This window comes from Synchiropus splendidus, chromosome 3 (assembly GCF_027744825.2).
Source record: "Synchiropus splendidus isolate RoL2022-P1 chromosome 3, RoL_Sspl_1.0, whole genome shotgun sequence".
Classification (NCBI taxonomy): Eukaryota; Metazoa; Chordata; class Actinopteri; order Syngnathiformes; family Callionymidae; genus Synchiropus; species Synchiropus splendidus.
This window is the reverse complement of record NC_071336.1, coordinates 29,189,835-29,205,641: the sequence shown is the minus strand read 5'-3', so window position 1 is coordinate 29,205,641 and position 15,807 is coordinate 29,189,835. Positions and strand designations below refer to the sequence as shown.

General features: G+C 43.7%; 1 protein-coding gene across 10 annotated transcripts in view; it reads right to left on the bottom strand.

The window, feature by feature from the left end:
- Positions 1-15,807, bottom strand: part of sulf1 (sulfatase 1) — a 65,026-nt gene that overhangs the window by 11,035 nt on the left and 38,184 nt on the right. For 7 of the 10 annotated variants that reach the window (XM_053858493.1, XM_053858497.1, XM_053858492.1 and 4 more), the window contains 8 exons: positions 10,974-11,268; positions 9,530-9,769; positions 8,767-8,918; positions 6,231-6,400; positions 2,881-3,031; positions 2,534-2,709; positions 2,281-2,409; positions 1,207-1,263 (listed from right to left, as the gene is read on the bottom strand). In XM_053858493.1, the coding sequence (XP_053714468.1) occupies positions 1,207-1,263; positions 2,281-2,409; positions 2,534-2,709; positions 2,881-3,031; positions 6,231-6,400; positions 8,767-8,918; positions 9,530-9,769; positions 10,974-11,145 (1,247 nt within the window). In that variant the 5' untranslated portion in view covers positions 11,146-11,268. Of the gene's footprint in view, positions 1-1,202; positions 1,264-2,280; positions 2,410-2,533; positions 2,710-2,880; positions 3,032-6,230; positions 6,401-8,766; positions 8,919-9,529; positions 9,770-10,973; positions 11,269-15,807 lie in introns of those variants that run through there. The other 3 variants (XM_053858496.1, XM_053858498.1, XM_053858501.1) reach the window with 2 other exon arrangements.

The following is a 15,807-nucleotide window of genomic DNA, read 5'->3' as shown; positions in this document are numbered from 1 at the left end:
CTAGCTACTAGCCAAGGTAATTAAAGAGGCAATAGTTGCACACAGTAGTTGGATGATTGCATTTTCAGAGAAAAACAGCTCAGATATTGAAGGGGGAAAACAAAAGTCACATTGTTTTCCAGATAAGCTAACTACTATGGTGCCACGTGTTTGCAGATGATAATCAAGTCTGCAATTGAACAGGACGATGATAAAGTCATCGGTGTGTGGATTGTTTTTCAATTTTGTCTAAATTAGCTTTATCACATGATTCCACAGCATAGCATGCGCAACATAGCTAGCATAGCTAAACCTGTCAACCTCACCATTATGGCATCCGTGACTCGGCGCCTGATCAACCTTAGCCGTCTGGTCTTGATACAGCCAATGACTCCACTCAGAGCATCTCACAGATGGCTGACTCTGAAGGCCCATCACTTCACTAGCCATTTTAAATGTATTCCAAGGTCACCGGGTGCATGTGTAGTTGCCGTATGTGTTCTGTATCATGAGGCAACAAGCCTGACGGAATTTTTCCCACAGCTGTCAAGCTTCCATCACCGCAACCGCGGACTTACAGCAGATTAACACGCAAAGTGCACAAAGGCAGGTTGTCAATGTCAAGGTGCATGTGTGGCAGAGGGAAGGTTAAATAAAGAACTGACTGAGAGAGAAAGAGAGAGAGAGCATGGCTGTGATAGAGTAGAAAGAGTCAAGCGATGCGAGTCAGCCGCATTCCACACCATGAGCGCAGATGGAGCGTCCTGCGTGTCGATTGAATAGCAGCCTTCCAGCAATACCTCTGGTAATATCACCCTGAGCCTGGCTGGGCTTTGTTTGTTTTATGGATGTGTGTCCCTCTTGTGTTACTGAAACGTATCTTCTGTCAGTCTCTATGCACCAAGAGTACCTCAAGTTTAGCTGAGGCAACCAAACATTTCCTGTGACCTGATCCCACCTATAGTGAGACAAAGACGGACTGTTTTGGCTGGTCACAAAAAGACAATGTCGGCTTTTGCTGGCTGTTAGTGCAGCATGTAATATCAAAGCACTGGAAATACACAGTGTGACGGCATGTAACGGAAAGAGTAGGACTGACGATGAAAGAGGCAATACGGAGTCCAACGGTATTCCGTGATGTTTGCAGAATGCACCATGCTGTGTAATGACACGGATGTTCCTGTTCCTGTGGTGTGGAAAAGAAGAATAGAAAGAGCTGCAGTTTACCCGCGCTCCACCAGGAATGTGTCCCTCCAGACTTTGGGTTTCCGGTTGGGTTTGAATCTGGGAACACAAAAAGGAAAGATTATCGAATTGATGTGGAGATTATTTTCAGATGGAGCAGAGCGTCATCAAAATAAACTAACAACTGAAGTGCTCACTTAATTTGGGATTCGCCTTTTAGATTCAGGCTGTGATAACCCCTGTAGCCATGATTTGGTACAATGTACATGGCCAGACATGTTTTACAGAATGACATAATGAATTCAACACTTATTCATGTAAACATTTATTACCGTTTCCATTTTATTGGACCCAAAACTGATCAAAATGAATCCGATGGCGTGACAGCTCGGCCATTTTTGCCAGTTTGCCGGGTGTTGACTGATAGTCAGTCAATACATTAGAGAATTCCTTCCACTGTCTGACAGCCAACTCCAATTTTCCCCCAGCTAGTCTGTGTCATTAAAAAGTTGTCAGCGCACATCCTAATCTTCACATTTGTTTTTAAAGTGTTTCTCCTACTCTGGCAGTGCAACCTCACCAGTGGTTTGGCGCGAGCAACAAAGTTGGGCTTAGATCCTTTTTAACAAAATCACTTCTAATGTATTGTTCTTTCCAAACAGTTATTGCGTGGTTAAGAACGATCGCTCTGGGATTGTTACTGGCGCGAACGGAGATTAGCTTTTTTGATAAAACACATGAAGTGGAGGACAGATGCAAAATAAGGCTAGCTACACGAATAATGACTTTTTTAAGAGGCAATCTTGTAAAAGGATGTTTTCATATTTGACAGTTGGTTTTCTATAGACACTGGAATGACACTGCACTGAGAGAAGCAACAGACAGGTTTTAAAACTGCCAGTGAAGGGGAGAAAGGTTTCGGGTGGTATGATTACAAAAATATCAAAGACATGCAGAAGTCCATCCAAGATAAACCTGCCATTGAAGTCACTTTGAGCACATCTGGATTAAACTCAGTGTTTCCTTCTGTGCTCAGTAACGGGATGGTAGTGTTACACCTATTCTGCACAAGAGTAAAATATCCATTACTAAAGGTCATGAATGAGTCGGACAAACCTATTGCCAGTCCTGTCTTGTTCCAGCAGCTTAAGTATCGACTTTCCATCCATGTCTGGAGGGGTGTCCAGGCCGGCGATGTGAAGAATGGTGGGAGCCAGGTCGATGTTCAGAACCAGATGAGGGTTTCTGAAGACAAATCACATTACCATTAGAAATAAAAAAGGGATGCAATCAAAATGGAAATGCGAGGACAGCACAATTTGTAAGCCGCAAAGCCAGGGTAATTCTTCTGGTGGTTAGGTGCACTTACACTGCCCCTGGCTCGACATTTGGGCCTCTCAAGAAGAACGGCACGCGGATGTCGAAGTCATAAGGCATCGACTTCCCCTTGACCAGTCCAAACTGACCAATATGGTAACCATGATCAGCTGTGTAGATGATGTAGGTGTTGTCCAGCTCGCCGCTCTCCTCCAGCATGTCATAAACCTGCAGGGTCAATGAGTTCGCGACACAATGAGACTGTGAGGTGATAGCAAAAGCACTAGTCTTGACATAGAAATTAGTTTTAGATACTTCTATATGCTGTTAAAAAGATTTTTTTTAATAAAAATGGGGTTTCTTTTAATGACAGGAGACCGAACCGAGCCTTGAACTTGCCTTTTGCACAGAGTCATCAACCGACATGAGCGTCTGCAGTCTTTTCCTGTGGAGGAAGTTGGTGAACTCCATGTGGATAGGCTTCATAGGACCTGTGTACTGCATGATCCAGTGTTTGTCCATATTTGGGGCATAGTTGTAGCTGGGCGTGCTGTGGTGGTAAGGACAAAAACAAAACAAGATAAGCGTCTATTGAAACAGCAATGATAAATTTACAGAAAAAAAAGAAATCAACAACTACTGTGCCAACCAGTGAAAAGCCACCACCCGCATTTGAGAATTCTGTCTGTTACTTTTCCCAACTACTGGACAGCTACATTTGCCACAGTCCAGTGAATTTGACAGGCATCAATGGCGTCTCTGTTTGCTGAAGGAAATGTCTTAATACTGGGCAGCCAACTGCTCTGCTGTTTTCGCACACCTTTCTCTGGAGCAGCCTTCCTCTCGCACACAGACGAGAGTCTCCTCGCTCAACCGGGCTCCTGGCACACACTAGCCATTTGAGGGTTGGCACATGCTTAACAAAATAATAGGCCCCAAAGTCAAGTTTACGGCAACCACCGGACCAAAACCTCAATAAGTCACAGTCATTTGAAATGCGGGAATAACAAGTGTGTAAATAGTGAGGGAGGTGGGAGACACAGTTCACCTGTTACAGGGGTTATCAGAAATAACACCACGTAGACTGGGGTAAACTAAAACGTATGTAAAGCCAACATTTATGAATCAACTGTAAGTAGAATGATTAAGACAAGACAGTTTAGGTCAAATCGAACACTCCATTAATCTATAAACCACAATACAAAGTGGAAGAGTACAGTGCACGTCCATCAAGAAGCTCTCTTGACATGGCAATAAGAACATAGCATACAATAAAATCAGTAACACAGTGTCCATGATTCAAGAATTGTGTTGGCTCATGGCAAAAAAGAAGTTCCCTGCTGGGATTCAAACTTGCATGAAAGCGCTGAGTCATAACCACGACACCACAGTTAGCTTAGCGGCATTTCCCAGTTTTCAAAGCCAAACTTGAGCTTAGTATTTTGTCACGACAGTCACATGAAAGCTGCAAGCAGTGTTTCATAAAGTCAAGTTTTCCAGAGTTTTTGTCAGTTCCGAACAGTGCTGGGAGCTAAAGCCGCGTTCCTTCAAAACCTTCCTCAAAATCTACAGAACAGCATCAAGATCTCACACATTCACAAATCCTCATGGAAATTCATTCTCAACTTGTAATGCTATCCTGTACACTGACAAACAAACAGACCAGCACTGGGTAAAAACATAATAAAAAGTTCAATGATTCATGACAAATTGTTATGAGCTTACAATTTACTGAAGATCTCAGGCCTCGTCTCCTCGAGCCAGCTTTGTGAGAGTGAACTCTTCACCCACCAAGCCAGGCGGTCTAATAAACCCAACAAAGGGACCTGTCTCTGGGCAGTGGGCCACCAAGGTATGAGGCCCTGTGCACCGGGAAACCAGGAATTCAGAGGTCAGTGGAACGAAGCCAGCCTATATGAGGGGTCACACCTGTCACATATATATGTTGATGTTTCGCGGTATTTGTCCTGGATTACAGCAGGACCCGCTGCTCACCCCGGAGTGCCCCCTGACCCTTAAACAGACACTTTCAGCACACAAATTAACCACATCCCCCGGAGCAACTTGTTGAGCTCTTGCCAGCTTTCATTCCGCCTTCGACAGAGAAACGAGTATTTGAGAAATTCTACCACGTCGACTAAAGAGTCGGGCGGTGGGCTCACCTTGGAGATGATAGAAGCACCTTTGGGGAGGAATGTTAATGACATTAATATCCAACCTCCCCTGTGATTATCGCTGTCAAGTTGTGCAGACATACTTTGATATATGAGGCGGGTGCGCCTCTACAGCAGCGCGTGGCTCCCTACTTAAATATTATACTGTTGCGTGGCATAGCCACGGTTCCCCCCGGGCTTCATGGAAATTTAATTTCAGCGAGGAATTATTTTTAAGCAGTGGCTATAAAAGGTAAATATTTTAGAAGGAGAACTGCAAAAAAGAGAATCTCTGACTGATCTTTTCATGGTCAACAGAACATTGCCAACAACAATCGTACCAAAAACATTTGCTATAGAGGTGGCCAACATGAGGAGGGGCTCGTCCACTCAAACAAGTGCTCGGGCAACCCCTTTTGATGCCTGCGGGCCTCCGCTCCTCTACATTCACCCAGAGGCTCGGGCTAAAAATAAATTAATAATGTCACAAAGGGTGTTCCAAAGCACACAATGCATTCCTCTCATCCCCACAGCCAGTCAGAGAGAGCGAGCGAGTGGGGGGAAAGACAGACTATTGATGGATGGAGTCGGAAAGTCCTATGTGAATTTGGCTGATGGGGAGGCAGGGGATGGAGCCCCCCATTGGACATGAAAAGAAAAAAAAAGACAGCTGGAGAGGTCAACCGGCAGAAGCATGGATGTACAGACAGTGTAGACAGACGTGGTGAGCTAACACTCAGATGAGAATGTTCAGTCGGAGAGAAATTGCTGAAGGGAAAGGGAAACATACGCCGAGAAAGATTACTGAGATGACCTGGCAGCCTCTAAACCTTTGTCTTCAAATCATTCTCTCCACTCTCCTGCAAAGCAGCGCAGCCTGCGAGTCTGCTGCTGCAGCCTCCAAAAGATATTGTTGCCACATAGCAGCCAAAAACATCATGGTGCTTAAAGTGACAAGGTGACAAGAGTTGTGGACGGCGGAGGAGCTCTTGGCTGGGTAGCACTGATCCTTAAGAGAGAGCGGGTGCAGATTGTCTCTTTGGTACTGCATGAACCCCAACTATTCCTGGGCGATCCATCATTCAGATTCAACACTCACCTCGCAGAGCAGTTTTCAGAAATCTGTCAGCACATGATTGAGGAGCGGGCTTTGCTTTAATACAGTGAAGTGCACCGAGACATTTACACCATGATTGGTTGTTAACATGTCAGAGATGAAACAGGAGCTGCCTCAAAGTACGTTTTTTAACTTGTCACTTAAGACACATTCAGCACACATTTCCTCTACTAGAACTATGGTACATAAAATGTGCCAACAAACCAGAAAAGATAAAATGAATACATTAGTCTACAACAGATCCAAAGTTAAGAGAGACTGTATCTGAATAAAGGCAGAACTCAAAACAAGGGCCCACAAAAGCCACAACTTTTCTTATGAAATGTCCACGCTTAAGCTCAAAGCAGCGAAAATCATTTTTCTTTCTCCTTGAAATACAACAAAGTATACAAAGCTGCTGTTCTTCACCTACATCAAGGAACATTGTTTGACTTTTTTGGATATTACTTTGACTCTGTACCAATGCAAGTTTGACTCACATGTGCTGGGATGCATTGGGGAAGAACTCTGCGTACTGAGGAGCCGAATCTTCAGGTCCGTGAGGGGCAGCGTGGCTGATGACCATCATCACAGGGCGGTGAGGATACATCTTTTTGGACATGCGGAAGAAGTTGATGCTGTCGTTCGTGATCAGATCAGTGAAGTAATCCTGGAAGAGAAGAGTTTCATGAGAATTAGATGAAAAATAACGACTGACAGGACGACAGGCCGCAAACCATCCTGGGTCACTGAGTACACACAGTACCAATATACAGGCACAACAACTGGCTAGTGTGCGTGTGTGTTGAGGTCAGCGTGTGTATCATCTGGAAATCCACAAACTATTCAATATGAAATCCCCAATGGAAAGAAGAGCACACCGCTCTCAAATACTATTTTGTTATGACAGTTCCGACTCCACTCCACTGTGAGCTTTCAATTCGCCTTCTCCCAAATCAGTTCATAGTGTTCTTTTGTGTCTCCTTTTACATGGATCATTCCCTCCGTCCACCTTAGTCACAGGGAGATTTGACAGGAAATAAACTCTCAGAGGACCGTTGCCTCCGGCGCTGTGAGGGAAATGAACTAGAGTAAGTGATGAGTTTTATAATGACGATGTAGGAACGCAGCAAGATACTTTCCTTTGTCATGTGCAGTGGATTAGACGCCCAGAAGAAACTCAGTCGAACATACAGGAACGAAGCTTAGGCTCAGACCTGGTCTAATCAAACAACTATATGTGGTGACATTATATCAAAAGCACTATTCCAGATGTTGTGTAGTCACTTCTTGAATCCGCAGTAGGCTACACCCTGGCATCTGCTTGCCAAATTTCCACCAGCATCCATTCTACCTGCAGGTTTGGCATGCTACCATTGCTGCCTGGCACACGCTGACAGATGGGAGGGCCACTTGAGGATGAAAGAGCGAGGGATAAAGGATTTCCCTTAAATGTCAGAAGGGAATTTGGCTGATTTATGCCATCTCTATTAATAGATCTTACTGCCAGACCACTGGAGCTGGCCTGGCATAAGCGCTCGGTGGTTGATTGCACAATGCTTTGCTATGCCTCGTACTGCTCAGTTTGCCAACTCTCCCAAAAATCTGTTGGGAGCCCAGGCAGGTCAAACAAAGTGACAATGGCACGATGTTGGCGCGCTGTTTCGAAATGATCAGGGTGGTGGAAACACAGATGATTGTACAGAAACTAATAAGGCAGTTGGAGAGGCTAATTTAAAGTGGGGGGTTTCTCTGCAGTCTCTCGGTTGTTGGTTGGAAAAATACTTAGACAAATGACTGCTTAGTGAATAAATCTTTTATTACCTGCCTACAGGAGAGATCATGCAAAACTTTAATGCAGTCCTGCACACACCTTAATCGAAACCAGAATTCAATATGCTGCTTGCTATGTTATTCTTCCCGTAAGCTTCTAGAAGTAACTGCGTATTCACATCGAATACATTGACTACTCCTAAAACGACTTCATTATTAAGATGAACAATAGTTGAAATAAAATGTTAACAGATGCTAAATATGTTTCAATGCACATGATTTCTGTTGTGGCTAGTTACATCAAAATTCCTGTTTACACGAACAGTTTTCAGTTCTAAGCTGCTCTGTTTCTATTTAGCAAGTTGGAACAGGATGCAAAAATATTGTATAAAGGGTCTTTCACAAAGGCCTCCCTCCTTAATCTACTCATCCTCCTGAACACGGAAAATTAAATGGGACCTAATTGAATGGAATAAATGGGGAAGCGACATCACAGTGAGGTTGTGTGCCAGCTGCAGTCTTCAGACTTTCTCACTCCTAGATGTCCGCGCAGCAGTTGCACTTGCTCGAGTGGTAGCAGGTTTATATGTTTTGGCAGGGAAAAGCCAACAGCGTCCATTTGCTTGCAAACCTCCATCTGCTGACCAAGCGTATGCCTTGTAAACATTGTGGCCTGAACTTGTGGGTAACTCAACACTACTATCTACAGTCGCTGCGGAACAGCATGCCAAACATTTGTTTGCCCATCTTTTGGGCCGACGATGCTGGAACTTGACATCCACCCAAACTATGAAACCGCTGCACGGATTCCTCATGTCCCCAATACAACCCTCCGTGATGAAATGTTGGCATGGAGATGCAAAAACAAACTGATATCTAGTGCAAAAAATATGCAGGGATGATTTATCTGACTTCCACAGAGTTAAAAAAAAAAAACAAGTTCATACCGGACATCTAAAATTAAATTTGCCTTTATGATAAAACTGAGACTGAAACACGCACGCGTTCTGTTTTTACAGTGTCTGCATGCGGTGCTGAGAGTGTCATAATAAAAGGACAGTGCAGAGATGATGCCAGCTTCTGTCACTCTATTCCCTGTAATAAAAATTCTTGCCACCCTAAATCACAACAACTGTGATAAAAGAACGCCCGACTGTCTGTATTTATCGGCAGAGGCTGCAATTTGTCAGGTGTGGTCTTTTATGCAAGGTCATAAAGGAAAACAAATGCGTGATGGAGTTAAGAAATCATGTGAGCACATACCTTGGCATAATCCGCGCCGTGCTTTTCCTTGTAGCCATTTCGACAGACGGTGTAATTATAGAAACGGGAATTTTTTATTAATCCAACCCATTCCCGCCACCCAGGTGGGATGTAGCTGCCGTTGTACTCGTTGAGGTACTTGCCGAAGAAGGCTGCAGATAAGAAGGAAAAAGTCCGAAAATTGCGTTTAATGCGATCAGCTAACTGTTTAGCCATCTTGTTAGATCTTCACTCTTTCTTTAACTATGCAGTAGTAAATCAGTAGAACAGTCATCTGCAATGGCATTGACAAATGTTGAAAAATGAGCTGACGCAATGTCAGCAGGGGCATAGAGGGACAGTGCCACAAGTAGTTATGGAAAAATGGAAATCAGGTGGCAGGGAGAAAGGCTCATGAGATGTACAAAATAAACAGCTTTTCCTTTTTTTCTGGACAGAAACAGGACAGCTTGGCCACTGTGCCAAGCTACTAGGAGAAGACTAATTGTCGACCAATGGAACTGCGAGAGAACCACAAGCCACAGGACCCCAATGAGGTGCCCAGCCAAAGTCTGCCCATCACTCACGCAGACACCATTGCAGGAGACACGACAGTGACCTGGCACACTCGCAGTGTTTGCATTTCTCACAGCAGAGGGCCCGGTCCTGCAGTGGAGTCGAGTTCAAAGTAAATCTGAGCTCTGCAAATTTATGTAGTCCGCATAGCTGCTCACATCCGGATCCAGTCAGGCAGATCATGAAATCCTCTCTTTGCTGGACCCACCTGTCCTGTACCCGGTGTTGTTGAGGTAGACAGCAAACGACCGTGGCTCATGTTGTGCTTGCCAGGATGGAGAAGAGCAGTTCTCGTTGTTGGTGTAGGTGTTGTGGTTGTGGACATATTTGCCAGTCAGCATGGAGGAACGTGACGGGCAGCACATGGGTGTGGTGACGAAAGCGTTGGTGAAGGTGGTGCCTCCGTCTTCCATGATTTTACGCGTTTTATTCATCACCAGCAGAGAACCTAGGCGGAAGAAAAATAAGAAGTTATGGGATGAGGCACAGAAGAGCTTGAATTTACCACTAAATTATGGCACATCGAAACTTAAATCATAGTGATCCACGCAACTTACAGTACATAGAGCTTTAACAGAATATAGTAGTCAACAAATAATTAATTTAGAAACTTTCAAAAGGGCAGAAAATGTAGCATCTTCTGGACTGAAGAATTTAAACGCAGACTGATATTGCATCCTGTAGTTAGGGGACCTACTGAGAATGCTAGAAATTTGTCATTGACTTTGACAACCCTGTTGGAAGCTACCTTGCTCACACAGAGAAGTAGTCAGCAAAGACTTAAAGACAAAACTGTATTCAGACAGCCTCAACTTTCCAAAGATGACCATAAGTTTACTGAGGTAATCCCTCATCTGGAAAGATTAAACTTGAGCAGGTTCAGTGGAATTGTCAGCATAGGCTGTTGTGTCTGTGAGCACAAGGAAACGGCGTCCAGCAGACGTGGGAAAGACTCAAGTTTATTTTCCTGTACTATCGACGATTGGATCATGTCACACCATTGAAACCTTAAAAGGGCTATGACTGACCAAAGAAGGCATAAGTGTGTTTAAAAAAGTAACCAAGCAGTGAGATTGTCGCAAAGAACTCGGTGTCCATTCTGCTTCAGTTAAAAGAAGCATATCCCAGTGGGGCTACTTCTACTAGGAATCATGAACTGGGAAAGGTTACTTTCCATGTTTTACTAGTCCTAACATGTATATAGGATGGAATGAACATAATCCCACATCAGTAGGAGTTGCGACTGGCCTGAGACATAGTTGGCCCTTGGGGACACAAGCAACACCTCAACAAAAATGCTGATCTACGTTTCATAACTATAAGTGTTTACTGCTGTTCCTGCTTGCTGTGACGCTTTTACCGTCTGCAGGTATTGAATCATGAATTGTCCACATTACAGTGTCATTACCGATTAGGCTGCATAACACGTCCATCTTAATTGAGCCTTGTCATTGTGAATTCACTTATTCTAATAGACCAGATGGTCATTCTCCTTCTGCTAATGCCCGAGTTAAATATTTAATGAGAAGCGTAAAACCTTCTAAATCCTCGCGCAACAAGGCAGAGAAAGATGCTGATTAAGTGACAATGAGAAAAATCTAAAAGAATTCAAGATGAATTCCAGGAAAAACCACGAGGCAAGTCAACCGTACCCAATTCCACATCCTGGTCATCAGTCATGATGAGGACTATGTTCGGCCGGATGTTCCTGCGGTCTTTCTGGATACGACCCCTCAGCTGTGCTCTGGTGGTTGTGAAGGCCAAGGTGCCCGGAGCCAAGTCGAAAGCCAACAAGGCAAACCACATCAGCCACTGCGTCCGCATGATGCCTGGGATTACGGGACGTGGAACGGATCAATCTTTGCTGAACTCAGGAAGGAGGCAGGGATGAGGTGGTCCAGCGGGGCCACACACTCACACCCAGGATGCTCTGGCAGCCGTGGTCCGCTGTGAAACATGTGGAGGAAAAGATATAACGTCAAAAAATATTCACATAAAGAAATAAACATACAGTGAGAATAACAATCGTGTTCTAAGTTGATACAAGGAAAGAGTGACATCCCCTCACCAGTGAGAATCCCAATATTCCAAAGTTGTTTCCTCATCATTTCATTGTGTCCAAGTGCACAGACCCAGTCTCAGACACAGTCCCTTCATCTCAAATGGGAAGCTTCTTTTCAAGCAAATGTTCACATCTCGTACCATTGGCTGTCCAAAACGAAACACCCACCAGCCCTCCCTTATGCTAGCCAATTGCGGGCCAACCTCCACCTGCCACTCAAAAGTCACCCCCTGGTGAGTCAAGCGTGACACAGGGCCAGTGGGGAGGATGGGACCACACTGGGGGGGAGGGAGAGGGTTCCACTACATTAACCCTAATGATACTGTTGCCAATCACAGATGACTCATGAATCAAGAACGATATACAGCATCTCGGGGCCCTATGACATCATGTCGTCACACAGCCATCACCTCTGCTGCCTCACTGACCGCAGTTCTTTAAGGATGCATTTTTAAATCGATGCCCTAATTCATTCTTGTATTGGAACATCCTTTTCTTCTTAAATCACAGCAGGCATCTGAGGATATTGAGATGGAATGAGGGCTTGCGGGTGGGACAAGAATTATGACAGCCAAGTGAGACACTCATCCTTCACAGGGAAGAGGGCCTTATGGTCAGCAGTCCCACTGAGTGGCACCATACTGCTGCCTATTCTGAGTCAATGATCCGTGAGCAAATGGCAGGTCCATGACACCTGAGCCAGACCGTAGCCCACTTGTCGACTCCACCTCCTGCCACATCCCGGCACTGGCCAATGCTGTCAGTTAAAACACATAAATCCTCAAACTCAAAATACGCTAACCCTCAATAACATTAGACTTTTATTGCATCAAACAAGCACTTGAATAGCCACAAAGCCTAAAAGCCAGACAAATAGCCCCCAATCTTCAGCGACAAGTTTCCTTCAAACTAGAAATGGACGAATTGTGTTTCTGGCAATGCGACACATGACGATGTTCCACATGATTACAGCCGATGGAAAATGTGAAACTTGAATAATATGATGCGGCAGGCAGTTCTATTTCAGTTCAAAACCTATAACTCAGTGGTATACGAAAGGGAGTTATCATTAAAAATCATCAAATGCTTTAGGAAAGTTTGTTTTTTGCAACAATACAAGTTATTGATTAGTTCGAAAACAAAAGCTTAGAAAATACAACTACAGGAAACCATCAAACATTCAAACTAGTGGATATATTTCTCCTTTTTTCCCCTCCTTCAGTTGAAAAAAAAAAAAAAAGCCTCAACTGTATTGTAGTTGCAGGAGTGCAGTGTCCAGGCCAGTCAGGCCAGTCACAGTGTGAGCACAAAGCAAACATTGGCGTTGTCTGGACAAACACTTCACAGCAGAGACTGGTGGAGGGCAAAGAACCTCACACTGAATTACAGACACAAATCAAACAACTAAGAGAAACATACCGGGAAATGAATAAGACACATACGCAGCATATACTGAAGCTATAGGCTGTCTTTCTGAGATCGGAATCACCCAAGATCAACTGCACATCACAGCAGGAGAATAATTTCCAAAAAATTATGAGGTTTTGGATTTATTGCCATTATGAATTTGGTGATGAAAACATAAGGATGACACAAGTCTGATATCTTCATATTAATTATGGTATTATTGACTAATAATTGATTATTATTAGTGATATCAATGCCTAAAATTTGGTAAACATCCAAGTGTATCAGCAACTGGCCTTACATTTTATGTCCTCAGTTCAAGTCTTGGGTTAAAATATTTGTGCCATGCAGTTTGCTTAAGCTTATCTGGACGCAGTTGCAGCTGAGCCACTTTCCTCTTTTCATGAACTTCCTCGTGTCAGACATCCATTCATCATGAGCTTGGAAATTGTACACAGCTCTATTTGCAGGCCCAGGCACCACAGCCCCACAAACACCTCCATTTCTTTTTCTACAGTTGCTTGGTTGAAGTGCTGCTGACTCACGTAAACTATAGTAAAAGTAAGCAAAAGTAGCAGCACAGTAGTAATAGGTTTTAATTTGGAACAAAGTCTAAGAACTTGGGAAAACTTTGCAGTCTTTTCTGCTTCCGCGTTGTTTGGGGGGATTAGCACTAATGACCCTTTAAATAAGCCCTCGCCGTAATCATCATAGTTTAGCTGAGTGAAGAATATTAGACAAGGATGGGGGGATGTAAAAATTCCCAGGTGCCTCAAACAGAAATGCCACAAAGGAATTTCGTGGCAGATTGCTGCCAGGTACATAAAAGATGTCCAATTTTCAGATTAGTAGTCATCTTAAGTAACACTTTTATCACACTTCAACACTCTGTTATTGTAAAAATTTAAAAGATCTCTTTGTATAGTTTCAGAGGAGAGTTAACACCCCAGCTGCACATACACCTCAACATTGAGCAGCGAGTGAAGCACAAGGGTAATAGCAGTGTTGCTTGTGTAACAACTCAGGGCAGTGGTGTTATGCTGGTTGGCAGTTGTGCCCTCTAGTTAGGACCTCAAACCACACACCCTGCTGCACCCCGACCTCCCTCTGACCCATGCAGCAATTTGGCTTTGATGGTGGCGTGTTTAACATAACCTCAGCAACCCAAGGCTACCCACATACAATGGTTTGAGGGAAACCTCAGAGGGAAGCATAAAAGATTGGGGATCCACAAAGTTTTCAAAACTCTCCTAAAAATCCAGTCACTTTGATATTTAACCTGCTCAAACAGCTTCTGGTCTTTATCTCAACAGTACTTGTGTAGATCAGACGTTAGTAAAACAAAAATGCAGATGCAACAACAAAAAAAAAAAACACTGTTTGACATCTACTAAATTGGTGAAAATTAAAATGCTATCTTTTTATCGTCACATGTAAATCACTCTCCAGTCTGCAGCCGTCTTCACGTGGTCTCTTCATATGTTCAGAGCTTACGACTTGACTTCCGTGAGCAACAGAAGCAGTCATTATGTTTCTGACTTTTTCCGTGAAAAACAAACAGAAAACTGTCATGTTCATGTCCACGTCCATGATGTGTAGCGTGCTGCTTGTTTCGACGTTTCAACTTCATTTCAATATGTTTGATCAGCTATGTTTATGACAACACAGTTAATAAAACACTCCTTAGTAGCTCATTTAACTTTCAAAACGATTTTAAGCGAAACAGCAATGTCTTCTTATAACTGAATGGATAAATGTTGAAGTTTAGATTTTGAGTGACAGATCAGCTAGCGGGAGACATTCCAAGAGTTCTGCTCTAGTCAAAGTCAGTGCCAGGTCAGAGACCACTAAAGCCAAATTGTTATTTATACTGTTGATTTGGAACAATGTTTGTGATTAATTGATTTACAATACACTCACTGACACGCCAAGACTGCCTGCCGTTAGTCAACACAAGTTCCGTTTGGGAATATAGAAAGTAGAACAGAAATAAGGACCTACAGTTGCATGTTTGGTTTTTCAGTTTACAGTAGTCAATCGCAAGTGTCATTAGATGGGGGTCATGGGCAATGCACAGAACGCCCGTTGATCCTGAAGTACACAACCACCAGGCCAAATTACCACCCCAACCACAGAAAGGAATAGAAGCATAGCAAATGAATGGAATTCAAAAATTGGATTGAACAACCAAAATGCTTGTCTCGGAACACACAGCATGAGACAGAAAAGATCACTTGACCTTTGCTTTGGAGCATTTGCTAGTTTCAGTTAGATTTATCCCTCTTGATTTCGCGGAGAAAATGATTATGGCGAGACCAAAGATTAATATTAAGGCCTGTCCAAATATTTCTGTAATCCTTGGGAATTTAGCTGGTTTGCTGCCATGAGCCCTGACGAGGGCCTTTTACACTGAGGAGAGCCTGTGTGAGGGTTGCCTCCATGCATCAAGGCCAGGGCAGTATATTGTAGCACACCTATTAGTCCCACATTGAATTAAAGTTCTGTGCAAGTTTACCTCTGGCGTTAGGCTTTCACTGGGAATGGAATCAAGCTTGGTGTTTACAGACTCTTAATTCTGCTGATTTGTCAGACCAAAATGCTAAAATTGATGTGGGATCAAAAAAACGGAGCCCCTGGCCATGTGGAAAAGAAGTAGCTCCTTCACACTTATTCAAAATTACACATTTATGAAGACGTTTTATCGAATAATGACCGACCAACTGGCACTGAGTGAGCCCTCTGTGCACCTAAGCCAATTTGATGAAGAAAAATGGGCTTGATTCAGTGAAATGTGAGCCTGGAGTGGGTGCAAGCACGGCTATTAGTTAGAGCCTTGATGTTTCAGGGACCTTGAAAGCGAGCCTTTGTAGTGCCAAGACGACCAGACCAGCCCATCAATATCAACCGTGCATCTTAATGCGTAATTAAATTAATCCTGGTCCAAATTACTTCAAAGTTGGAAGTGCATTTCAGACCACCAATTGGTCTATTAGACCTCTTGTGACATGAAGCAGATT